The sequence below is a fragment of the Setaria italica genome, chromosome VI (genome assembly GCF_000263155.2).
Source record: "Setaria italica strain Yugu1 chromosome VI, Setaria_italica_v2.0, whole genome shotgun sequence".
In the NCBI taxonomy this organism is placed as follows: Eukaryota; Viridiplantae; Streptophyta; class Magnoliopsida; order Poales; family Poaceae; genus Setaria; species Setaria italica.
In genome coordinates, this window is record NC_028455.1 from 18063263 (window position 1) to 18090889 (window position 27627).

A 27627-nucleotide genomic window follows, 5' to 3' on the forward strand; every position below is an offset into this window, starting at 1 on the left:
ATCAAGCACATGAGTTGATGATGACAGCCATAGATGGAGCCGATGCTCAGTGATGGACAACGACGACGGATAAACTCTTCTACTTCGCTTCCTGAAGTCTGTAGTTCATCGGCTCTGCGTGGCCATGAGTCTCTTTTTGCCTTTCTGTTCTGTTAGAAACCAGTAACTGCTTTGATCTTATGTAAAGTGGAGACCTTCAAGGCCAGTCTCAGTGAAGGTATTAGGTGAGTTTTATGAGCATTAAATTCTAAGTCTTTTGCTTACTTGGCAAGCTAATGAGTCCTATAAAACGTAATGAAACTTGCACCGATGATGTTTTGATTTTATCGCGTAACACATTTGATCAAAACATCATGCAAGAATTAAATGTTGAAGATTGTCTATAAAACTGGTGCACTGAGAGTTGTAGTTTCATTTTATTGAAAAACTGACATGCTAGTTTTAGTAACGATGTGATGAAATCATGTACTAATAAGACTCGCCCGTAGTCGTAGTCTGGCACTCGATGGTAGCTTGTAGTTGGCTAGTTTCTTTAAATCGCTATATTTTTGGATGTTAAACCGTGTAATTTAGTTGCTTTATCAAGTAATGAAATTCGGGCATGATTCATATTCAATGAGAGCGAGTATTGCGGGCTCATGAAATATCTTTTGAATTTATAAACGTGCGAACGCAAATGGTTGTCCCTTCGCACTTCTAGCATGCAACCGATAAGCCATTTTCCAGTAGCAGTTTCATAAGTACGGGTGCATCCGAGTTTATGTCTACAGTCACATAAGCTTCAGCATAATTTTAAATGAAAATGGCGTATGGTCGGACCTACCGCAGACGGCAGGCCTTCCGATGTCAGAATGAATCCATTTCTACTGCACGCCTACTGGAAAAGTTTGAATAAGGGTCTTGATAATGAATTACAAAAATCATTGGGATCGCCTCTAGCAAGTTAACTGCTCTAAAGCATGGAAAAGCTACGCCACTAGGATCTCCCCTAAACCCAGAGCCTCCTGCTCCTGGCATACTGATAGTCTAGTTTCCCTCCAAAATACTCATTCTACTCTTCCTTCCTAAAACCTAGATATTTTGCATCACAGATCTGAAAAAAAACTGCAAATGTAATTTGGTCAGGAGGTCATCTGGATATCTGATGCTGGGATCTCTGCGAATCAAATGCATCACCCTCTTCTTGATTTTGCTCTTGTTATTATAATCTGTGAATAGCCCGGAAGGGCACATGCCAATAAAATTGTCACGTTTTTAAGAGGTTCACTTCGCTCGCTTTGCACGGCTCATCCACTTCTTGATAGGAAACACAGAGAGTTTGGGGCTTCCCTCTTTCTGTGGTGACTCTGATGATGTTTCTTTCTCCTCACCATTTTCCTTCTCCTCTGAGTATGGTAGCAATTCAAAAGCTCCACGGGAGAAACCTCTGGCGATCTGAAACGTATTTACAAATGTTAGATACCTCCAACTGTTACCACAGATAAAGAGATCTGTGATAAGAATTCATATATGAAGAGGGACCAGCAGAAAATTTTACCTTCAATAAAATCCACACTTTGAGGGAGCTACTCAGAAGTCCTAGTTTTGTCTTCTTCCCCGATGTCAAATATGTGCACATCTCATGATCCACTCTAAGCACAAATCTTGGCCATGACTTTGGTTTCTCAGGGTCTGATTTTCGCCGAGAGGCAGCCTGGTTCATGAAAAGATTAACAGAAAAACAATGAGGTCTAGACTCAATTCATAACTAAGAATGAGCATGCGGTTATGTCGAGTATTATACTTTTTGTGAACCTTGAGTTATGTCGAGTATTATACATTTTGTGAACCTTGAGTTATCTGGACCTTTACGTAAATGGCCATGCAATAGTAATGGGAGTGTTACTAGGTAGGTCCCTCCATTTTAAATACTTGTCACCATTGACTCTACTGTTCAAACTTTGACCAGCTTATTTTAGTTCATGTATATTTAAACCTAATAAATATGCAATATTAATATAGTACTACTATATCAAACCTACCTCATATGTTTATCTTACATGATAAATATTTTATAAGTTAGTAAATAGTCAAAAATTACTTAGTGTTGTCAAAAGTGACAGTATGTAGGTGAAAGTGACACTGTTGCTGACACAGGTAAGAAAACGAAAATTTTGATAACCCTATAGGACTTACAAGGCGTCGACATATTTCACGTTCTATCTTTGAAAAGGATGTGTCAAGAGCTTCTACACGACCAGTACCATGGCAGCATGTGCAAGGCTCACTGATCATGAATGTAACACTTGGTCGAACCTGAAAAATAACATAAATCCATCTCAATACTAAAATTAAAAAACAACTATTTTTGTGGTGAGAGTATTGAAGAAACAGAGTTATTTTAGGTGCGTGCTAAGTATTAATTGTTCCATTAACAGCTCCGGATAAATTAAATTATTCCTTTCTTAACCCTGAGCCAAGGATAAATTGCATGTATTATAGGTAGCCAAGCACACTGGCTTCTTTGTTCTTCTAGCTACTGACCCTCACTCATATACATCTAAACCTATTATCGAATTGAAGTCTTGTTATGGATGAAGAATAGAATCCATGATTGCTATAGACCTGCCCAAATGAGTTATCAAAGCAATTGACAAGAAACGGCGCGGTTTTCTTTGGAAAGGACAGGAACAAGCAAATGGGGGAAACTGCTTGGTTTCATGGGAGAAGGTGCAGCGTCCTCTTGAATATGGAGGGCTGGGCATCCACAACCTTGAGTCCTTTGGTTGGGCCTTACAGATCAGATGGCTTTGGGCACAAAAAACTGACCCTTCTCAGCCTTGGGCTGGTCTACATATCCAAGTACCACAAAAAGCTCAAGCTATGTTTAATATGGCACTAGATTCAGTGGTTGGGAATGGCAAGTCAGTTCTGTTCTGGTCAGAAGATGGATGGATGGGAAGACTATGTCTGAAGTAGCTCCCAATCTATTCCAAACAATTCCGAAGAGAGTGGTCAAAACAAGAACAGTTGCTCAAGCTCTTTTTAATAGGCGCTGGGTGTCAGATATTAGAGGAGCCCTTTCAGTTGAGGTCCTGATGGAGTACCTGCTACTTTGGGACCAGTTGGATGGGGTGGTTTTACAACATGACATCCCAGACCAATATCGATGGAAGCTGACCCCAACTGGTTCATATACCAGCAAGTCTGCATATGAAGCTTTCTTCGTTGGCTCAATCAAGTTTATCCCGTGGAGGAGGATATGGTGAAGCTGGGCTCCTTTACGCTGCAAATTTTTTGTCTAGTTAGCCATTAAGCAGAGGCTTTGGATGGCTGACCGGCTCGCAATGGGGGGCTGCACCACCCGGCTGCCTGCCCATTGTGTGACCAGGCACAAGAAACAGCCCAACACCTATTGTTATCTTGCATGTTACCCGGCAGATCTGGTCTTTGATCTTTCTGCTTCTAAATTTGGTCGTTGATGTGCCGGCTGATTCATCTAGTTTTTCAGCTTGGTGGGTTCGAGTCATCAGAGCAGCACCAAAAGCTTTGCGGAAAGGAATAAATTCCCTCATCATACTGGTGGCATGGGAAATCTGGAAGCATCATAATTCCTGCGTTTTTTAGGGCGCTCTACCTAACATTCAGTTGCTCCTTCAGGAAATAACAAATGAAAGCACCCTTTGGTGCTTGGCAGGGGCTTCTAAACTTAGGGAACTGCTGGCTAGGTCGCTTGCACCAGCCGCCTAGGCGTGGTGTTCTGGGTCTTGTTTTGCTCTGTTGTTAAACGGCGCACTTGTTCTAGCTTAATAGTGGGTTGTGTGTTTTGCGTTGTGTTGTGTGTGTTCTGGGGGTGTTCTGTGCTAAGGATAGGGGCTTTCCCTTTTCTTTGTACTTTCTTCTCTCTTAATGTCCTGCATAGTTCGAGAAAAAAAGAAGAATAGAATCCATAGCCTCTAAAACCTATAACTAGGTAAGTGTGAGCTGGCTGACACAAGTGATGCAGGTAACGGTCACTAGTTTCTCCAAGGAGGAACATGGCATTATGCAACTTATGCAGCTGATGCACATACCCTTTTTCTGGTTATCTCCATCAAACCAAGTTTTGATAATTCTGAAACACCAACTGTTGACCGATCCTTTTCCACTGCTTTCTTCATTTCTTCATAGACTAGCCTTTTGTTTGCTGGAAAATATGACATTAATGTCAGGGAGAAAAGAGAAGCAACAAAGAATCTGCATCATTATCAGGAATCTAAAAGCATAAAAACAAATGGAAGTTTGGAATCATAATCAAGAAAATATCATCAAGCATTGCAAGATCAAAGCAAAAAATAACTACATGACAAATTACTGGCTGTTAAGAACCTCTATTAGTGATGCTAATTAAACATGTTGCCTTCTGCAATTCATGGCTTTTATAAAATAAGCACCATAGTGGGAAAGAAGCCAGTGTGCACAACATTCGAGCCAAACTGTCCCTTAATTGTTGCAAAGAAAATTCGTCGAACATACCAAATATTTTCGTAGGGAAAGATATTGAACAGAATTTTAAAAATATGTCCAAACTTAGCTAAATATTACATGGCAAGTATGAAACTATATTGTATTAAAAAGAAACAGCATTTAGCTTATAGATACTAGAACAGCTCACTCGCTCCGATTCCAAATGTAGATCATATAAGCCTTCTCGACTATTCTCTAACTAATAGGCAATTTTCCATTTTTTTGTCCTTCCTTGCCCTTGCCTAATAAGTGTTTCTACCCTCACAAATATGTGTGTCATCTTTCCCAATCTAGTATAAATGAAAGGCAGTAAAAGTTCATTCAACCTAAAACAACACACATTTGGAATTGGAAGGGGTATATTTGTAAGCTACATTTAAATATTTTAAATATTAGAAGATTGGCAACAAAGGCAAGCACAGAGAAACAAATGGCTCAAAAAGTAGCTTTGATAGTTCAGTTGCAAGGCATCAGTTATCAGAGTAGTATCCGAAATCATACTCACAATCATCTGTCATGTCAATAAAATCCACAACAATAATACCACCAATATCCCTCAAGCGCAACTCACGGGCAATCTGCATTCATGATTTTTTTTTATGGTTATTCATAATTTAAAATATATTTCAAAAACTATAATATATGTCCTGCTTCAACTCTGTACAAGCATCCCAGAAGGAATTCAATATGTTCTACCAAACACAATACCTATATTGGCTGGTAAAATCTACAAATGATACTGATCATTCTTCAACATTGTAAACAATAGGTATGAAGCATGGTTTTGTGAACTGGAGTCAGCATCAGCCCTAAAACTGGAAGCATGACAGTGTGTCCAATATGAATCTAAAATTTTAATGAATGGAAGTTAAATCATTGGGACAGCTGTCTGGTTTATGAACTGGTTGCCATGGGAGTCTGGTGTAACAATAGGATGAACTGTTCCTTCCTTTAAAAAGAATCATACTGGTCTGTTTTCACAAATTTGTGGTGTGCACTAAAGGTACATCAACGGCTCATGAGAGCAAACAAGTTTATATTCATGATAAAAACATAAGGTTCCCATAGACTAGAGAAAACAGAGGTGCATTCTTTATGTGTTATAACTGTTAGGCAAAATTGCAGGACAACAAAGAACTATGATATATTGATATGCAATTCTTAATAGATAGATAAATGTAAAAAAAAACGCAACAGAACCAAAATGCCAGATTGGTTAAGGTGAATATGACACAAGAGTCCTTGAAAAAACAAATTGGGAACAATAAAGTAGGCTACTTCCCAAGAAAGTTCCAAGATACATCACATACTTGTTTTGCAGCTTCAAGATTGACTTCTAAAATAGCTTTTTCCTGGGATGTTCCCTGACCAAACATACTGTGACCACCATTCACATCAATTGAAACAAGAGCTTCAGTCTGTTCTATGACCAGAGAACCACCATTTTGTAGCGGTACCCTGCATCGAGAAAAGAAAATCACAACATTACAGAAACTGCTTCCTTTACAGCTTTCAATAGCGTAAAGGTCAAGACTCAAAGTCTAAAGTTAAATTAAAAGTGAATTTTGAACTGCAAGCAGCTTTGCAATATCAGTCTTCAATTTAATATTCTTTTCCTAAAGCAACAAAAACAAAACCATAGTCCCTAATGGCAAAACCTAGCTAGCATTAATTTTATGCAAGATGATGCATAGTAATTATGAAAACACAAACTTGAACTTTTGACTAAGTTTGCACCTAGCAGATAGGCAGCAGCACAAACTAATTTATCGACACTCTACTCCAACCTACTCTGCTAGTTGGAAAATGCAGTCATCGTTCAAGAAAGAAAACATAGAAAATGACTGCTGGGTTTGAAATATAATAGTCTTGTTCACTAATGTCAAATAACTCTTAAGCAGACCATATTTGCAGCAACCTCAATTGAAACTAGTTCTATAGGACCTACATGCAACTAGTGCGCACACAACTTCTGTTCTTATCCCATTAACCAAAAGTATATTCGAGATTCTGAAACACAGCCAACATTTGTAAAGCACTCGGGAACATTTGAATGGACCAGTTATTACCCACAAGCAATCAACATCCCTAAGTTTAGCGATCTGAGACTATACAACAACAACAAACCTTTTAGTCCAAAGCAAGTCGGGGAGCCTAGAGATGAAACCTAACTAGAGTCACAAATATGAGGATTAAAAAGGTATTGGTTATAGTAGTAAAAGTTCTCCACGGCCTTGGGCACGAGGGCCATGCAATCCATCGAGCTTTTATGAATCATCGGATCAGCGGGCAGAATCCACATCAGCCTTTTATCTAATAAATGCACCCCTCCCGGTAGTCAGGTTTTTTTGCACATATTAGCTCAAGAATCAGCACTGTTATCCGAGTAGCACGTGCCATCAAACAAACTATAAATGATTTAATGATCCATTCACAGTTTCACAATTCGAAATAGTTCATACTTGCATATGCATGGCTTAATCTTGGGCTATAAGTTCAGGTTCACCTGAATGTGCATGCTTTGTTTGCAATTGCCATTGTGGTGCTGGTGGGAGATGGCACAAACACTAATAGGGTGTTTGGTTTGAGGAATGAGGTAGTCCATCATCTTCTCACTCCTCACTTTCTTGTTTGGTTTGTGGAATGGAATGAGTTGATCCATCACCACTTCATTCCTCACAGGCTAATAATTAGTACTAGTATGAGGAATGGGGTCATTCCACCAAATATGAGGAATGGACTCATGATGCACCACCTCATCTAGAATGGAGTGATTCTTCAAACCAAACACCCTCTAAATTTTGGAAAGACCGATGGCTTCATGGCCAGTCTATTAGTGACTTGGCCCCTAATTTCATCAAACCGATCTCAAGAAGAGCTATTAATCAAAGGACAGTGGGCAAGGCACTTGTTGAGGAAAGTGGGTGCTCTCCAACTCAGAGATTTACTCAAGCAAATCAGCCTACAAGGCATTCTTTCTGAGCTCAATGAAATTTGCTCCTTGGAAGAGAGTTGGAGCTCATGGGCACTTTTATGCTCAAGTTCTTTTTGTGGCTAGAACAATCGCGGTCGAACTGAACAAACCTGCCACATCCTGCAGCTTGCCCTCTTTGTGAACAAGCCAAGGAAACCATCCAGCTTATTTTGGTGCCACGTGTGGTTTCTATACAAATTTGGTTTACCATCTTGCATCAAGTTTGTTTGCAGCCTGTGCCTCCCCAGTCAGACATATCAAGTTTCTCTAGCTGATGGTACAGAGGCTCTGAAACAGGTTGGCAAGCAACTCAATAAGTGGTTTAATTCGTTGATCATATTAGTTGCCTGGGAGATTTGGAATCGCATGAACAATTGTGTCTTCAATAGAACCAATCCTAATGTAGCGGCTGTAGTATGGGCTGTGACAGATCAGGCATGTTCTGGTGCACTACTGGCGCTAAGGACCTCCAGGGTCTAGTGGCTAGATAGTATACTATGTGGTTGTTTGGATCTCAAAAAACAAAACTAGCTTTGAGAAAATGAGTTTTAAGAGGGTTTTTAGAAAAACTGGTTTTAGGTTAGTTATTCGGTTAGCGTGTTTTGACAATGCTCTGTTTGGTTCTTGAAAACTGAAAAATGAGATTGGTAATGCTGTGTGATGAGGACATCACCAGCTCTGATACAACCACATTAGCAACTTTTGATTCAAAGGTGAAATAATTTTTTGTCATGATTGTATTTGATACATTTGATGAATTGATGCTGCACCATAATGTGTGTTCATTGTCATTTTCAGAAATACATACATGGATCAAAAAGAGTGTTAAACACACATGGAAGGCATGGAGGTCCAAAGAAGTTGATTGAGGACTCAGTCCAAGAATTCCAGCGTTCCCCGCCAAGCCACCACGTCACTTTGGCCCAAGGAAACAAAGAGATCAAATCCAACACGTTTCGGAGTTGGATTCGGACTGCAGGACAGCGCCAACTTGTGACGGTCACTACGGTCGCATATTGACTCGGCTTGGGGCGTTCAAGTACTTCATGGAATCCTTATCAAGTCTACTTTCATATGGATCTGAACTCATGTCCATATCATTTCTGAGGCAGCTGCAATCGTCGATTTGTTACAGAGACGTTTTCTGCCCATGGTACTGTGTCACCCTATTTTGGCCGATGGGCCGTGTATCAAGTTGGGTCCATTAGGGACGCGTCCTAGGGTTGGAGCACGACCCCAACACCCTGGTGGTCGTCCTCCCACGTTGATATACCCCTTAGCCGCCACCAAGAACAGTTGGCTTTTGTTTAGATGAAAGTTTAGCTACTGCTACTTCCTTGTAAACGCGTGTGTCGATTAGACCACCCGATTTGCTTGATTCAGAACCCCAAAGGTCTGTACATTATTTGCTTGTCCACTTGTTCTTGCTTGTTCTTCGATTTGCTTGCAGGTTCAAGGTTGTTCTTTGCACGGCATCAATAGCAACAAATTGGAGCTGGTGTAACTGTCGCTAAGGCGCAGCACCCTGTTGGTCGTTGTAGTTGGGCAGCACAACATCGGATCCGCCCCAAATCGAGTTATCCCCCACTCACCAAAAGATTGGGAACAATAGCGGGTTCATATCACTGTCTTGATTTAGCCTGGAAGAGTGGTTGTCATTTCGCAATTTTCATCAACCCAACAACATCGAGCAAAAATGTAATACAAGCTGAGGTTCTGAGGACCTCTCCATCATACTTTCCACATTCTTGTTGTTGCTCCCCCTCCAGTTCTCTTGGCTCGTGCAACACTGTCATACGTCTGGAGCAATTATTCACCGGCAAGCACACATGCAGCACCGGCGAGCTCTACTTCGGTGATCTACAAGTGCGGCGCTCTGCACCAGTTCCTGCTTTGCCTAGCCAAGCGGCAACATATCACTATGGAACCAACGAGCAACATCGCCGCCTCGAGTGACTGGCCGAGATTACAAAGGCCATGGCTGGTGACGGAGCTGTGGGCGACGCAAGATTGTAGCAGTGCCGAGAACAACGAGGAGGCGAGGACCAATTCCAGGTTGGGTTTTTTTTTTCCATTGGTGAGACAGTATTAAAAAGATACAATGTCTAGTTTAGAACGATGATGCGGAATAGTGGTTTTGTGAAAAACGATGTATTCTTGTTTTTCGTGAAACTGGAAATCCTAGTTTTGTGGAACACTAGTTTTATCTACACGTGAGTTTGTTGGAGTTAACAAACTAGGTTTTAGCGGCTGTTAGCTTAAATCTAGTTTTACAGAAGCTGGTTCTCCTTATCCGTGAGATCCAAACAACCCCTATAGGACCTTCTTTGGTTGTTTTTCTTTTGTTTCAGTGGTGTGAATTTTATATGTTTATGTGGTTTGTACATGATTTCTCTTCTTCTTTAATGAAATGACACGAAGCTCTCATGAGTGTTCGAGAAAAAAAATAGTAATAAAAAGTAAGCTTCTGGTTGAGTATTCAAGTGTCCGCCATGATATTAATCGATTTAGAGTTTCCTGTGCAAACTAATTTTTTAACATTAATCAACGTCATATTTGTCTTTCCTGTTTAACTAAATTTGACTTTTCCTTGCACCAAGCAGATTATGCCTCAGCTGATTATACTTCAGAACTCAAATATCTTAGTGATGAAACCAACTTAATAATTCAATCGACTCATGCTTTTCCAAATTAAGAAGGTGCTTCAGGTCAGTATTTTTTAAAACCAATATAAAAAATTAAGCCCACAAAAAGCCCATTAAAAGAACCATGTGTCGCTGATTCTGGACACTGCTAACTTATTTTTCCAAGGCCATAAATATTTTTTGATGCTCGACCTACATTAGTAGATGTGCTTACTCAAGAAAAGTTGCATCAACAGAAGTTATGAAATAATATAGAAACAATGAAATAGCACCTTTTGCAAAGGATATTGTCTATCTCCTTCTCAATGTTGTATTCATCAAATATAGGCTTTCTTTTCTCATAAAGATCAACTCGACTGCAGAGCTCAGGTGCAACTTCTTGGAGATAGCTTGTAACCTATACACACACAGAAAAGTGCATGGTTCACCAGATTTAAGAAATTATTTCTGTATAAGGATGCACGGTGCACAGCAACCAACAGGTTAAATATTTAGCATAGACAAGCAAGCAAATCCCGGTATCTTGAAACATAGTGCAACTCATTGTACTTCATTATACTAACTATTTCAAATATGAAATTTTTTTTCTGAATGGCATCCCACATTACTTTCATTTTCTGACCCATACCAGAGAAATCAAGGGAATATAAAGAAGCATGACTGAGCTGAACAACACAGGCAATTGCCCAAAACATCACCTTTATACACACTTAACTAAGATGAGAAGGAAGGAAATCCACAAAACCAAAATGGAAGAAAAGAAAGATCATCAATGAAAGCAATAGAGATTGCGTGGAATAATAGATTGATTAGGTCATACAATGGGTACAACAATATATAGGCAGCCCCTGAGAGAGGTTTATAGAAACAGAATCAATCCCAGGGGTATCCTTGCCTAATACTAATCAGGGGGCCACGGCAGTAGCCAGCCCTAGCCCTGGGTACACACCAAGGGCTCTACACGCACACAACACATACACATGTCTAACACGCCCTTGCAGTCTGATCGTCGGTAGCCTGAACGTTCGACTGGACTTGAACTCCATGAACACCGAAGAAGGCAGGCCTTTGGTGAAGATGTCGGCGTACTGAGAGCTCGACGGAACACGAAGGACGCGGACATCTCCGGTGGCAACTCGCTCATGAACAAAGTGTAGATCAATCTCCACATGTTTGGTGTGCTGATGCTGAACAGGGTTCCAAGACATGTAGATAGTGCTAATGTTATCACAATAAACCAAGGCGGTGCAGCGCAGAGGAACATGCAGCTCAACAAGAAGTTGACGCAACCAAGAAACCTCGGCAACAGCATTGGCAACCGCCCGATACTTAGCCTCAGCACTCGAGCGAGAGACTGCATTCTGACGCTTGGAAGGCCAGGAGATCAGATTATCACCCAAAAACACGGCATAGCCAGAAGTGGATTTGCGGGTGTCCGGGCAGCCAGCCCAAACAGCGTTGGAATAGACAAGCAGATTAGACTGAGTAGATGGTCGCAGGAGCAAGCCCAGGTTAAGAGTTCCACACATATACCGAAGAATGCGCTTCAAAGCAGCAAGATGCAGCTCTCACGGGTCATGCATATGGAGGCATACTTGCTGAACAACATAGGCAATATCTAGACGTGTGAAGGTGAGGTACTATAAAGCACCAGCAAGACTCCGAAAATTGGGGCCATTGACAAGAGGAGCACCTTCAGCAGCAGACAGCTTCGGATTAGTATCAACCGGGGTGGAACAAGGCTTGCAATCGGTCATACCAGCACAGTCCAGAATCTCCAGCATAAACTGGCGCTGGGACAACAGAAGGCCATCACCAGAGCGCTGCACATGCATACCCAAAAAGTGATGAAGCTCACCAAGATCCTTCATGGAGAATTCCTGCTGCAAAGCATCAATAGTACGGCGGGGCAAAGGTGTCGAGGACGCTGTGAGAACTGTCATCCACATAAAGGAGGAGACAGATAGTGTCGTCGCCGCGGTGATACACAACAAAGAAGTGTCAGTCTTTGCCTCCACAAAACCAAGCTGCAACAAGTGGGTGGCGAAACGGCTATACCAAGCACGGGTGCCTGCTTAAGTCCATAAAGAGATTGATTAAGCCGACACACATGATCAGAGCGAGCAGGATCCTCAAAGCTAGCAGGAGCAGGATCCTCAAAGCTAGCAGGCTGAGCACAATAAACTATCTCTGACAATGTCCCATGAAGAAAGGCATTCCTCACATCCAACTGATGAATCGGCCAGCTGCGAGAAAGCCAAGGAGAGCACTGTGTGGACGGTGGCGGGCTTCACAACGGGACTGAAAGTCTCAGCATAGTCAATCCCTAGGTGCTGGGTAAACCCTCGCAGCACCCAACACGCCTTGTAGCGATCCAGAGAACCATCTGCCTTGAACTTGTGCTTAAAGACCCATTTGCCGATCACAACATTGGCCCGAGCAGGACGGGGAATGAGATCCCACGAATTGTTGGCCAGGAGCGCATCAAATTCCTCCTGCATAGCCCGACGCCAATTTGGATCAGCGAGGCCGCTCCGGTAGGTGCGAGGCAACAGCGACAACGGGGTGGAGTGGAACAGCGCTAGCACACGAAATCCCAACTTCCTGCGCGTGATCATGACATGCTGATTTGTCACAGGACGCACAGGAAGAGCACCGCGAGGAAGGGGAGCCGGAGTAGGAGCCTACGGGCCTCAGGGCGACATCCGGGTCGGAGCATGGATGGGCCGGCGGGAGTAGACCTGGAGAGGCTGACTGGAGTCAACGGGGCGCCCCTGCTAGGCAGTAGTGCCGGCAGGGGCAGCGGAGCTACCAGCAGTGCCGCTGGAGGGGCCAGCCGGGGCTGAGGGCGTGTCCCGCAGCAGCAGGTGGCGTGCCAGGGACCGACGAGCCAGCAGTGCTGGCTAGGCCAGGCACAGCGGGCCTAGAAGAGATGCCAGGAGGTGTGCCAGAGAGGGCACCATCAAGGCAGCCGGTGCTGACACCGGGCGGCTGCAGGGTAGCGTCCAGCGGCGGAGTGGAGGCCACCGAAGGAGCAGAAGCTGCACATGGATGTACGGGGGCACCGGGCAAAGGCACAGCCGCACGTGGCAATGCAGGTGCGCCTAGGGGTAAACTTGCAGATGACAAAAGAGGTGCTGAACCGATAGGTGCTAGCACCACATTAGTAGGCTCCAATAAGAACTCAAACTCCTCGGTAGCAGATGGCGGTGGCTGCTGGAAAAAGGGAAACGAAGTCTCGTCAAACACCACATGCTGAGAGATGATGACTCGGTTGGAGGAGAGATCAAGATAGCGGTAACCTTTATGATGAGCAGAATAGCCAAGGAAAACGCACAAGGTGGAACGAGGAGCAAGTTTGTGGGCTGCAGTAGCGGAAAGATTAGGATAGCTTGCGCAATCGAAAACACGAAGGTGATCATAGGAAGGTTGGGCGTCAAACAAAGCCATGTGTGGCGTGGAGGAGCCAAGTGTTTTGGTGGGCAAGATGTTAAGCAGATGTGTGGCAGTATGCAGCGACTCAACCCAATAAGGAGACATACTAGCCTGGAATAGGAGAGAGCGAACAACATTGTTGACGCTCCGAATCATGCGCTCGGCCCGGCCGTTTTGGGACAAGGTGTATGGGTAGGACATTAGCAGGTGGACACCGTGAGTGAGGAAGAAACTGTGGGTACTAGAGTTGTCAAACTCGCGGCCGTTGTCGCATTGAACAGCTTTCACAGTGGCGCCAAACTGAGTACGCACATAGGAGAAAAAGTTAGTCAAAGTCGCAAACGTGTCGGATTTTAGGTGTAATGGAAACGTCCACAAGTAATGAGAGCAGTCATCAAGAATGAGCAAATAGTATTTGTATCCAGAGACACTAAGAACAGGAGACGTCCACAAATCATAGTGTATGAGATCAAAATTGCAAGACGCTCGAGATGCTGATGACTGAAAGGGGAGGCTAGTGTGACGCCCTAACTGGCACGCATGACAAATGGGACTTACTTCTTTATTACAAAAAGGAATTACATAAGCGACTTTGGACAAAACTTGATGACCAGGATGACCAAGACGGCGATGCCACACTGAAGAGGTGGAGATAGCAGCGAGGGCGTGGGCAGTAGGAAGGCACAAGGGGTATAGCGGCCCAGAGCTGTTGCGCCTGACGATCAGCCTCGGAGACTCCAGATCCTTCACAGAATAGCTAGCGGGATCAAATTCGACAGAACAATTGTTATCAGAGGTGAACTGGCGATAAGAAATAAGATTCTTAATAAGCTTAGGTGAAACTAGAACGTTATGAAGACATAAAGGACCCGGAAGGTGTGTTGTGCCAGTAGCCGTGACGGGAAGCAAGGAGCCGTCACCGACAACAATGGATGAAGGAAAAGGATACCGCGGGTAAGATGAATATGAAAGAGTATCAACGTCTGAAGTCATGTGGGAGGTGGCACCTGAGTCAAGATACCAATCGTGTGCCTGCGGCTGGTTGAGCGTTATGGTGCTGAATGTCGAGGCGAGGGAATGCTGATCCCAGGAAGAGGGCAGGCCCATCATGGGGTGGTAGAAACCCGGAGGAACCTGAGGTGCTGCCCCAGGTAGGGCGCATGCTGGCCCATGAGCGGCACCTGGAGGCCGTGCTGTTGCGCCTGCTGCAGGGCGTGCAGGGCCTGCTGCTGAGCGAGGAAGGCCTGCTACTACGCCAAAAGAGCCTGCTGAGGAAGCGCGGCAGGCCGGAGGGGAGCGCTGGGCTATCCACGGGTTCTAGAAGGAGGGCCAGGGACCACCGGCCTCCTATGCCGTGCCTGGAGCAGGAGCCTGGGCTTTGGAGTTGTGGCTGGCAGGGGCCTTGCCACCACCGTCCTGGTGCGGCTGGCCGCAGCGCTTGCTCCACTTCTGCTTGGAGGAGCTGCTGAGGACCCGGAGTTCCCTCCCCTGCCGCCCCCTTTGTCGCCCCCGGAGTTATTGTTGGGCCGACCAGCAGATTGGTGGGAGGAACCAGGGGCGCACGAGGAGGAGGAAAGCACGGGCTAGTGCCAGTGAAGAGTGCCGTAGACGGAGTCGAAGCAGGGTTCGCCATCGTGAGCTCCTCAAGGAGCAAGTCATCGCGAGCCTCTAGGAAGGTGCGGAGAGGGCGGATGCGCCTAATGTCGCGGCAAACGTCTCGTTGAGCCCGCGGATGATATTGAGGATGATGGTGCGGTTAGAGACCTGCTCGCCAAGATCACCAAGGGCGTCCGCCATGCCCTTGAAGCGCCTGCAGTAATCCATGATGGATGAATCGCCTTGGACGAAGTTCCAGAACTGGGCGTCGAGGTAGAGGGCCCGTATCTCCCGGTTGCCAAGAAACTGGGTCTCAATGGCAAGCCAGGTGGCAAAGGCGGTGGCGCCGCGCTCGCCGCGCTACATGACAACGTTGACGAGGTTGTTGGCGATGGTGCCGTAGAGCTAAGATCGGACGACGCAATCCATGCGCCCCCAATATGGAGAGGCTAGAGTGGGCACGTCACGAAGGACATGGTCTTGCAGGGAGTACTTGCCGACGGTGAGGAGCAACTGCTCACGCCACCGTGTGTAGTTGCCGGAGGTGATGTCGAGAACGACGGGGATGACACTCCAGATATTCTGCACAGCACCAGCTTGGGCGTGCAGATTCAAGACGGCAGCAGCTTCGTGCAGCAGCATGGCCTGGTGGGCGTCATTGGGTGCCTGATCGGAGACGGCAGAGTTGTCGTCGACGGTGTCCTCCTCAGAGTCGGGCGAGGCGCCCTTGCGCTCCTCGGCGGCGCGTGCCAGGGCGTCGCGGAAGCGAGCAGCAGCGGCGTCGCACTCCTGCGCAGCGGCGGTGGCCTCTTCCTCAACCTTGACGGCGCGGGCGAGTGCGGCAGCGCGCGCCTCCTTGCGAGCCGCGCGCTCGTCGGCGACGCGTTTGGCGGCCTCAGCCTCCGCGGCGTCGCGCTTGGCGGTGGCGGCGGAGGGCTCGGCGGTGGCGGGCGACAGGGAGCCGACCATGTGCGCTGCGTGAAGGACGCGCGCGGGGTTAGCAGCGCCGGCGGGGGCACGCTGGTTGGGCACGAAGAGATCGTGCAGAAAGTAGCGCCAGCAGCGGAGCGCTAGGTTTGCGTAAGCAAGAACGGGAGAAACCCGAACTCGTGATACCAGCAATAGAGATTGCGTGCAATAATAGATTGATTAGGTCATACAATAGGAACAACAATATATAGGCAGCCCCTGAGAGAGGTTTATAGAAACAAAACCAATCTCAGGGGTATCCTTGCCTAATGCTAAACAGGGGGCCACGGCAGTAGACGGCCTTAGCCCTGGCATACACGCCAAGGGCTCTACACGCACACAACACATACACATGTCTAACAATCAGAACCAATTTAAATGAATCAGTTAGTGTTATAATGATTAAGTAGCAGAACTATATTAACATCAGAAATAGACATGTTTCCAGAGTTATACTTTTTATTATAAATCATGCATGCAAGTCAAAAAAAAAGAAAAGAGAAACTAAGTAAATAAATATTCCTTCATGAGTTTTAAATAAGTTGAAAAAAAATGATAAACCTAGGATGACTAGGTGGCAATGTAAATAACAAGAAATGGGCACCTAAAGTCGAGCCAAAGAGCACCAAAACCTCAGTGGTGGGGGTTTACATACACACCTCCCACCAACTAGGCTAGGCTCAGTTTCTGTTTAGATAACTTGAGTGTTTACCCATTTTCGTCATCAAGTTCCTTACCTCATGATATGTTCGAGGAGAATCCACAACCAGTCTCTTCACCTAAATGCAGAATAGAGTAAAAAAAATGATCATGGTTAGGTTGAAATATCAAACCAATTTTGAGTATATTGTATCCTGAATTAATTCACCTTCTCATTAAAATCATCTTGAACAACAGATAGAGCCTGACCCTTTGCTCTGTGCAACATTACAGGAACAGCACCATCCACTCCCTCCTCAGCAGCCAAGGCAGCAGATTGAGCATGTTCCGTTATTCCTTTCCAGGCAGATAGCAAGCCATCAAGGTCCCTCTGCAATTCCTCCCAAGAATGACCAGCAGCGACTGTACGAGCTGTCAATGTAAATCCAGGAGGTCGCAATAATTTTGTTATTCCCTTTAACCTGGTGCGCTCTATACCAGTAATCTTTTTGGATACTCCAACTTTGTTACCACGGGAAACCAATATCTGGAAAATCAAAAAGTATGTCACTGAAGTTAATCCTAAAATTTCCTGCGAGTAATGTTGCTGTTTCTTATTTCAGGAACATAATGCAATGTAAAAGGCAAATGATACTTGATCTATTGATAGTTACATCAAGAAAACAATATACTTTTTAAGACTATTTCAGCCGATCATGCATAGTGATGTATACCAGTTGATGCATAAACCATAAATCAAAGTGTCATATATCTGTTCAGTACTTATAATTTCACAAGGTTAATTCATAACGTCATTTCAAGGTCACAATCAGAAAACATTATCTACATATCCCATTTTGGAATCAACTACAATAGTCATTGTATAAATCATCTAAAAGATTATTTGTACCATGTGCAGAAATTATCAACTACATATTCTAAAAGATTGCAAAGCACAGCAAATTTATTATGGAAGAACAGGAGGCAATTATCCCCACCACCTTACCCAAAATCGGCTTCGCAGGCACGGAAATGGACTAAGTGTTGGACCTTTTGAACCTAATCCTTCCTTGACAACCTGAACCATAATTTTAGTGCCCTTGCGAACTTGAGACCACCTGCTTCCATTTGTGTCGTCATCAGATTCTCTCAAAGCATGTTGAATTGAAGATAAAGTCTTAAGATCATTGGAAATTTCTGACTGATCTGCTTGCAGTATTTCCTCACTATATTCATCTTCCATGTGATCATTTTCATCATCTTTGTCTTCATCATAACCAGAAATGCCTTCAAATTCAGTACTATCGACAATGTCTATTTTAGCATCAGCCATGCCTTCTTCATTATCTGTAATATTCTCAACTGGAAATGATGATGAGCCATCATGAGTTTCTTCATCCGCAAACTCATCATCACTCATATCATCATCTTCGTCATAAGTTGGAAGGTTATCTTCATTATAGTAAGAATCATCAACAGGATCTGCTCTACTGTTCTTTACAACTTGAGGATACACAAAAGGATCTCGGTTTTGCTTTATGCTCATAAGTGAAGGCCTTAAAATTCCAATATCTACAAATGCTCCTCCCATATGAGGAACAAGCTTTGTTACTATACCTAAGTAAATACTATCACACTGTACATTGTTCTTGATTGGTTCCAGCAGGAGTTCAACTAGCTTCCCATCTTCTAATACTGCAATTCTCTGCATAGTGCAGACAGAGGAGTTAATAAGTATAACTCTTGATGAAGGTTCACAAGTAGGGGGCTTATTCTCATCCAAAGGTGCTGGAGGCTTTTCTATTTTCCTTAGCTTTCTGATAATATCCTTGGCTTCTATTTTTCCATCAGCATGAACTATAGTTTCATTTGCTTCCACCATAGATTCAAATAACCATGGCTCTTCAACAGGCTGATCCTCTTGAGGCACGTTTTCACTAGCTTTGCTAAAATCATGCTTATTATTGGAAAACTTCTTTTTGCCTTTCTTATCTTTGACTCTTGCAACTGGTTTCTTTGAAGCCGCAATAGATTCAAGAATCCATGGCTCCTCTACAACTTGATACCTTCCATGTTGGCTTATATTATTGGCATTTGGTTTGTCGGTTATACGATTGTGCATTTTGGTAGATAGACTCTCTGACAACAGCTTTGAATGTAAAGGTGTGCCATTCCCCATTTTCAATATAATATGCTCACCTGCCAATCCACTGGAAACATTTAAGTGTTCAGCACCACTAAAGAAGCCATAATTAATTATTATTTGTGAAAAGATGTGGTAGTGCAACATTACCTACAGATAAATCTTGATCTGTTGTATCCCTAGCAGAGTGAGCTTCCACAATGCTTTGATGATTTCCACCCTCGAAAAATTCACCTTCAAGAGAACCAGCTTCCATCAGCCATGATCCCCACGAAGGAGCAGGAAGACCTGCCACACTGGTTTTCATCCATAGATCTTTCACAACAATGACCTGCTTTTTCCGGCCAACTGAAGGTATTGATAAGGAGTAATCTGGACCTGGCCTCCATATAATATCAGAACAGGAACCTTTTTCTTCTCGAACAAAATAATTATATTTGAAGTGCACCCCATATGGCACCTGAAAGAATCAAGAATGTGATGCTCCAAAAGACAATAAAAAAAGGAATAAGAGCTCCAGAAATAGTTTCTATTAGGAAGTATATATGTGAATTAGGAAGTATTTATTCTTTCCATGTATACTTGATTGTATTCCTTGTACTCCAAGCCATATTGGCTATATAATAGAGGTCACCCCCCCTGTTTTCCCATCTACTTCTCTACATGGTATCACGAGATTAGATCATGGGCCTCTCCTTTTTTTCTCGCGCCTCGTGACCCCCCCTGGCGGCGCCCCTTCTCCTGCAGCGCCGATCTGGCGTTGACAACACCGGCAGCTCCTTGCAGGCCCCGCTGGCCCAACCCACAACGCCTCCTGCCAGCGGCGCTCCCACGGCACCCGGCGCTCCTCCTGCCGGCGACGCGCCTGGCAACGGCAGCGCTTCCTCCTGTACCCGGCGCCGCCGCCTGTCGTCCACCCCTACACCACCGTCTCCATCAAGTCCCACGTCCCCATGACGTTGACGATGAAGTCCTCTGCCTACTCCAAGTGGGCGTCCTTCTTCAAGTCTATGTGCGGCAAGTTCGGCCTCAAGTCACACATCAACGACACGGTGGCGCCTTATCCCCAAGACCCCGACTAGGGTCAAGCGGATTGCTACGTCCGCTCCTAGTTCTTCGGCTCCGTCGACGACTCCGTCCTAGACCTCGCCATGACCGACGACGACCAGACCGTCTAGGATCTCTGGCCCGCCATCGAGGGACTCTTCCGCGCCAACGAGCAGTCCAGGGCGATCTTCCTCAGCCAAGACTTCCATTCCATGATGTAGGGCGACTCCTCCATCGCTGAGTACTACCGGCGCATGAAGACCCGCGCCGACACCCTCCGCGACGTCGGCCATCCCGTTCAAGACTCCTAGCTTGTCCTGAATCTCCTCCGCAGCCTCAACCCACGCTACTCCAACACCGCCGACGACATCGCCAACTCCACCGCTGGCTTCCCCAGCTTCGCCCAGGCCCGCGACATGCTGGCCTTAAAGGAGCTTCGCCTCACCAACGAGAAGGTCTCCAACTCCACCGCCCTACTCGCCGCGACTGGCTCGACGTCTTCCTCCTCTACCTGTCGGGGCGGGTGCCGCTCCTCCTCTGGTTCGGTCCAGGGCAGCAGCGACGGCGCCTTCAACGAAAAGAAGGGCGGCGGCGGCGGCAAGAAGAAGTGGAACGGGAAGGGCGATGGCGGCCGGTTCCAGCAGCCTGCTTATGGTGGACAGCAAGCCAGCCAGCCACGCCCCTCCGATCCGTGGTTCTGCTTCAGTCCAGGGACTAGACCCTACGGCGCACAGCATCAGGTAGGTGGCTATGGATTTGGTGGCGAGGGCGGCTAGCGCGCCTCTGCCCCCGGACTCCTAGGCCCGCCGCCCCAGGCACACACTACGTACATTCCTCTCCAGGCGCCTGTCCAGGTGCCCCCGGCGGCTCCGATGTGGGATCAGGCCGGTCTAGTTGATGCCCTCAACCAGATGGCCCTGCAGAACGGTGGCTGGGTGGTAGACTTCGGTGCCTCTGGCCACATGGCATCGTCTGATGGTATACTCCACTCTCGCCTACCTCCCTCTCATTCTTTCATCACTGTAGGCAACGGTCAGACTCTCCCTATTACGTGCCGTGGCAACTCCACCCTATCCACCCCCACTTCACAGTTCCACCTAAATAATGTCCTCATTGCTCCTTCTTTAGTCCGTAATCTGATTTCTATTTGTCAGTTTACTAGGGACAATAACTGCACTAGAATTTGACGCTCTTGGTTTTTCTGTCAAGGACATCCAGACCAGTCACGTGATTCTTCGGTGCAATAGTGCCGGCGACCTTTACACCATCCCACCTGCCGCCAGCCAAGCAGCTCCCCACACCGGCCTCACCACCTCCTCCAGCTTGTGGCATCTTCGTCTTGGTCATCCGGGTCCCGCCACCATCGACACTTCTTAGACTTAATTCCTCCATAGCTTGTAATAAAGGGACTCATACTTTATGTCATTCGTGTTAGTTGGGCAAACATGTGCGGTTACCTTTTTCTAGTTCCTGTTCTCGCAGCACTACTCCTTTTCAGATTATTCATTGTGATGTCTAGACGTCTCCTGTTGCTAGCATTTCTGGTTACCGCTACTATCTAGTCATTTTAGATGACTACTCTCATTTTTGCCGGACCTTTCCCCTAGTCCACAAGTCTGACGTGTCCACACACATTATTAATTTATGTGTGTATACCACTACACAGTTTGGTCTGCCTGTCCGTAGTCTTCAGGCTGATAATGGCACTAATAATGGCACCGAGTTCATCATCAGGACCCTCACGTCCTTCTTGGCTTCGCGGGGCATTCACTTGCGTCTTTCGTGTCCATATACTTCTCCACAGAATGGGAAAGCCCAACGTGTCCGCACTCTTAATAATGTGACTCACACCTTGCTGATTCACTCTTCTATGGACGCCCCATACTAGGCTGAGGCACTCGCCACCGCCACCTATCTTCTAAATAGGCACCCCTGCTCCGCCGTCCAGAATGATATTTCCTACCGCCTCCTATATTCCTAGCTTTCTGAGTACTCTCACTTGCGTCTATTCGGTTGTCTTTGCTATCCTAACCTTTCTGCCACGGCACGCCACAAACTTACTCCTCGCTCCGCAGCCTATGTCTTCCTTGGTTATCCCTCCTCTCACAAGGGGTATCGCTACCTTGACTTGTCCACTCGTCGAGTCATTATTTCTCGCCCTGTTGTCTTCGATGAGTCTGTTTTTCCCTTGTCCTCCCACCCCACGCCCCTGTCACAGCTCCACTTCCTCTTGTCGAGTCCCTCAGGTGCTCCTACTCCTACCTCGGTCGCTCCGTCCTCGAACGTTGAGCAGCCACAGTCCTCACTGGTTGTTTTGCAGGAAATCACTGACGACGACCCTGCCATACTGGTGCATGGCCCAGCCGTGTACCAGGCTCCTTCGGCGGGCGGGGCGGGACGCCGTCCTCCTCCTCGCCCGCCAGATCCACTAGCAGCTTCGCAGGCGCGGCCCCCTCGAGCGCCACCCCCCTCTCCCTCCCTCGGGGGCCCCCAACCGGCTCTCTCTCCTTGCACCGGCCTGGCGCCCGCCGGCCCGCTGGTGGCGCCCTTGCCCCACACTACACCCGGTGACACCCTGCGCCTCTAGCGCCCCCATAGCCCGCGGCCCCAGCACCCCCTACGCCTCTGGCGCCCCTATCACCCGCCTTGGCGCCACCTTCTGCTCCACTGCGCCCAGTCACTCGGTCTGTGACTGGGGCCATCCAGCGGGTGCACTACAGGGGCTTGACGGCCACGACTCCTTCGCCTTTTTCACTCCCGGCGAGCTACCGCAATGCTTTGGCTGATGCCAACTAGCGCGCAACCATGGTCGATGAGTTCCAAGCCCTCCTCGACAACAACACCTAGCGCCTCGTCCTGAGGCCACTCGGCGCCAATGTCGTGTCGGGCAAGTGGATCTTCCGGCATAAGTTCCACACTAATGGGTCCCTCGCCTGGCACAAGGCACGCTGGGTGGTTCGTGGCTTCTCCTAGCGCCGTGGCATCAACTACGACGAGACCTTCAGCCCGATTGTCAAACCGGCGACCATACAGACCGTCCTCAGCATCGCCACTTCTTATGCCTGGCCGATCCATCAGCTGGACGTGAAGAACATTTTTCTTCACGGACACCTCGTGGAGACTGTCTACTGCCAGCAGCCTCCAGGCTTCGTCGACCCCGCCGCCCCAGACCACGTCTGTCTCCTGCAGAAGTCCTTATATGGCCTGAAGCAGGCCCCGAGGGCTTGGTACTAGCGGTTCGCCTCCTTCCTTCGACAACTCGGCTTCGTCGCCTCCACCTCCGACACCTCCCTCTTTGTACGTGCTACTCTACGCCAACGACTCGTCCTCACCACCTCGTCCTTGACTCTCCTCCAGCACATCATGGGGCGTCTCCACTCCAAGTTCGCCATGACGAACCTTGGTGACCTTCACCACTTCCTCGGCATCTCCGTCACGCGCTCCTCCTAAGGCTTGTTCCTATCCCAGCAACAATACGCCCTAGACCTTCTTCAGCGTGCTGGCATGCCTGAGTGTCACTCTACAGTGACTCCTGTTGACACTCATGCCAAGCTCTCAGCACACGACGGCGCCAAGCTCAAGGATGGCTCTGAGTATAGGAGTCTTGATGGGGCTCTTCAGTACCTCACTCTGACTCGACCTAAACCTGACGTATGCGGTTCAGCAGGTGTGCCTCTTCATGCATGACCCGCGCGAGCCCCACCTTGCCGTGATCAAGCGCATCCTACGCTATGTGAAGGGCACGCTCTCCTCCGGGCTTCACATCGACACCGGCTATGTTCAGTCTCTAACTGCCTTCGACGCCGACTGGGCTGGCTGGTCGGACTCTCGACGCTCCACCTCCGGCTTCTGCGTCTACCTCGGCGACAATCTGGTGTCTTGGTCCTCCAAGCGCCAGACCACGGTGTCTCGTTCCAGTGTTGAGGCGAAGTACAGGGTTGTGGCCCATGCTGTGGCGGAGTGTTGATGGCTTCGCCAACTTCTTTAGGAGCTTCATGTCCTGCTTGCTTCGGCCACTGTTGTCTACTGTGACAACATGAGTGCTGTCTACATGACAGCCAACCCGATGCATCATCGGCGCACAAAGCACATTGAGATTGACATCCACTTCGTCCGTGAGAAGGTGGCATTGGGTGAGGTCCGGGTCCTCCATGTGCCGTCCTCTCACTAGTTCGCGGACATCATGATGAAGGGCCTACCGACTCCTTTGTTCACTGAGTTTAGATCCAGTCTTTGCGTCCGTAATCCTCCCGCTACAACTGCGGGTGGGTATTAGAAAGTATATATGTGTATTAGGAAGTATTTATTCTTTCCATGTACACTTGATTGTATTCCTTGTACTCCAAGCCATATTGGCTATATAATAGAGGTCACACACCCCCCCCCCCTCATTAGGGTGTGTGGTGTTTCCCCATCTACTTCTCTACAGTTTCATCAAAATCACCAAGCAAACCTAAATATACTTACTGGTCTACTATCTATGTCTTGAGAATCAAATGTTTCCTTATTGGATGAACTTGTTTCCGCAAGTAGCTGAGTGAATTGTTCCCATGAATAGCTAGTGAATATGTTATCAATTAAAAGGTGAAGAATATAGTAGCAGGGTTTGTCTTATGTGCTATCCAGCACCAGAAACATGGTGGCATATATAAGAAACTAAAGTACTGCTGAAATACAGTGTGTCAAAGGGCCACACTGGAATACAAAGATTTACTAAGGTCACACTAAACAGCTGGGTGCTGGCATAAAATACCAGCTATGCACCAAAAGATGGATTACTGTAGCTTCCCTTGGGAAACGAATATATGTGCTTGTCTGAGGATATTTAATCAGGATAAAAGAATACTAAGATTTCATCTAAGGCAACATGTTAATACACAGAAATGCAACACATCTACCCCCTCTGGGCACATCTACCCCCCTCAGGATATGCAAGAGGTATACGCAGCATACCGCTGCATCACACATATTTGTGCCAGAATGGGCAGTACAAGTTAGTCAGAATTACAAATTAGTAAGAGTTCTGTCCAGATAGTAAAGGTTTGTTTACTGGCTGAGTTTGTATCCTACCATAAGTTCAAGTTGTGTTACAGCTATTTTCTGTTATAACAGTGTTAGGTACTTCTCTACATAAATAGAGCCAACATCTATTTTGGTCATTTTCCAAGCAAGAAACAATTTAGTCACCTCTCAACACAAAATTCTCTCGTCTATCTTCCACTTCCAATACACTAATTTCCTTCAAGCCATGCCATATGAACTTCCTCCGATGGTATTTCTCCCACACTACCATTGCGACAACAGCATAAGAACAACTACGGCATGGTAACTATATCGAACTGTCTTAAAGATCGGTAGAAAAACGTGACATTAACTAAAGATGAAGACTTTGCTAAAATAATTAACTTTGGATGCTTCTTGAAATATTGACGTATGATTTGTTGTCCACACAATAGTATGCTGAATTAATGGATTTTATCCTGTTAGTTTAAGGAAGTTGGGATGCATTTCCAAAAAATGATTTTACTATTAAAAGAAGAAATACCTTTATTTCAGCTGTCCATATATTATCGTTTTCAACAGGAGCCAACTGAACAGCCATGTTGGATTCCCAACAGCCCAAGGTAACAGGGTCTCCTGTTATGAATATTAGGTAACCATCTTGTACATCAGCTTTCAGGTTCCATGCTATTGTACAGAATCCTTTACAGGTTATGGTCGAATCGTCTGTTTGAAAAATGAACACCAAACACTACAAACATCAGAAAAAAATTAAACTTACACTATTAGTGTTATTTCAGCCTTTAGGTGTAAATTCCATTGAATCTTGTAGAGTTGTAGGCATACATTTAACTTAAATAAATTAAACTGGTATGATAAACTGAATTAAATTTGTAAAAAAAATTCTTGATTTGATTTATGAGATGAACGACTTTGTACACTGAGAGCAAAAAAGTTGTCTACATTGAGAATCAAAAATATAAATCTGACTAAACTGTTTAGCAAAAATTTCTAACTTGTATAGTGAAACTAAAGCTGAAATACTAAATAAAACCTGATGTCTTCAGTTTTTCTTTTATTTTTCCAAATTCAAGTCCAACATGATTAAATAAGAATTTTATTTTGTAAACTATGTTTATTCTCCCCTCCAAAGCCAAAAGTAAGTTGCCCTATATTTACTCCTTAGATCCTTCAAAGATAGAAAGGACAGTGAACTAATGAGAAACATTATTGTTGGCCAACATGAACATTCCATCAACAAAATTTACAATTTTGCATTAAAATACGTAGAAGAAATGTATGTAGACCTGCATAACTGAGAAACTCCATTTTCTGACAAGGTGCAAAAAAATCTATCAAAAGATGTATTTTTGAAAAATGAACATATTATTTGCCTAAATATATAGGTCAAAAAAATCATAAGCACGGTTAGCTTTGTGCCTCATCGCACCATAAAATTCGCAACAAAGCTCATCAAACAACAAATCATGAAAGCTGCCTTCACTAGAATTTTACAGTTAGTTTGTAAACATAAACTTCTACTTAGTGCTTTAATATGTTTATGCAACCATTCATGATTCTTGAAAAAGAACAAAAGGAACATCTCATTTTCTGTGAGGGAAAACCAAAAGAAATATCTCCAGCATTCTAAGCCATCAATCGGTAGACAAAATCTTGATGAGTTTCTATTGTTCCTTGGCACAAACGACAAAACGGAAATTACCACTCCCATTAGACATCGAAGCCTTTGGGGAAAGAGCCAAGTTCACTTCTGCTTGAATATTGCTTCTAAGACCATCCATGAATTGCACCGAACACAAGGAGGGCCTAGGAAAAGATGATATCCCGATTGAGAGGTTGTCACCATACACAAAACAATAGGATCATTTTTCTAAGCAAACAAAATTGACATTGTTTATGCTGGTCACTTGTGGCAAAGAGCCTGTATCTACAAATTCTACCTGAATTCTTTAGAGGCAGAGATAAGTGGATATACAACTCACGAATTCCACTTTTTGATCACCGCAGCTCAAAATTAAAAACAAAGATTGCATTCTTGGTACTTGGAAAAAAGAAAGCAAATGATAGAGCACTAACAAAGCCAGAAATGCATGGTACCTTCCGCGAAGGCCGGACAGGGCCGAGCTGACCGCGGCTCCGCCGCGCGGTGCGGCATGAGCGGCCGCGGCGGAGGCCTCTATGGCGGGGGAGCCGGCGGCGGCGCGCGGGGGTCCCCACATGCTACCGAGAGGAGGCAGCGGGCCCAGCGCGCGGGCGGCCATGGAAGCGCATCAGTCGGCCTTCTCCCCTCCTCCGCGGGCTCGGGGCTCCGCCGCTTCTGCGGCTCCGCTCCCCCTTTCGGGTTGGGTGCTTGGGTGAAGGTTGGATAGGAGTTCCGGGCGAGGGAAAGGGAAGTGGTGGTGCGCTGTGAGGTTTAGGCGAGGGGATAAGAGAAGGGTGTTTCCGTAATATTTTAATGAGCTGAATGTTCCTGCAAAATCCTTCAAATCGAAATCCGAATATTATAAGGCGGGGCGGGCCGTTAACAAAACCCACACAAACGCTCCACCAAATACCCACCACAATGCGTAAGGACGTAACTAATGAATCGACTAACGCCTGCTCTATTGCTTCTCGCGTTTTAGGGGACAGCCGTCACCGCTGCCGTATCCCCCCTCCAGCATGGCTCATCC

The 27627-nt window shown here is 46.0% G+C and overlaps 1 protein-coding gene across 2 annotated transcripts; it reads right to left on the bottom strand.

Annotated features, from left to right (window-relative positions):
- Positions 1-765: 765 nt before the first annotated feature.
- LOC101771929 (ribonuclease E/G-like protein, chloroplastic) lies at positions 766-27380 on the bottom strand. Of its 2 annotated transcripts, XM_004973154.4 has the most exons (14): positions 27053-27380; positions 26658-26761; positions 25479-25660; positions 19037-19346; positions 17750-18942; positions 16973-17290; positions 16842-16883; positions 10377-10501; positions 5796-5943; positions 4991-5063; positions 4053-4165; positions 2176-2295; positions 1538-1693; positions 766-1434 (listed from the first exon to the last, which is right to left on the bottom strand). In XM_004973154.4, the coding sequence occupies exons 1-14, from the start codon at positions 27214-27216 to the stop codon at positions 1264-1266; spliced, it is 3219 nt and encodes a 1072-aa protein (XP_004973211.1). In that variant the 5' UTR covers positions 27217-27380; the 3' UTR covers positions 766-1263. The 2 variants fall into 2 exon arrangements, with proteins under 2 accessions (XP_004973211.1, XP_022683447.1); XM_022827712.1 differs by lacking the exon at positions 26658-26761 and having other exon boundaries at positions 27053-27379.
- Positions 27381-27627: the final 247 nt, after the last annotated feature.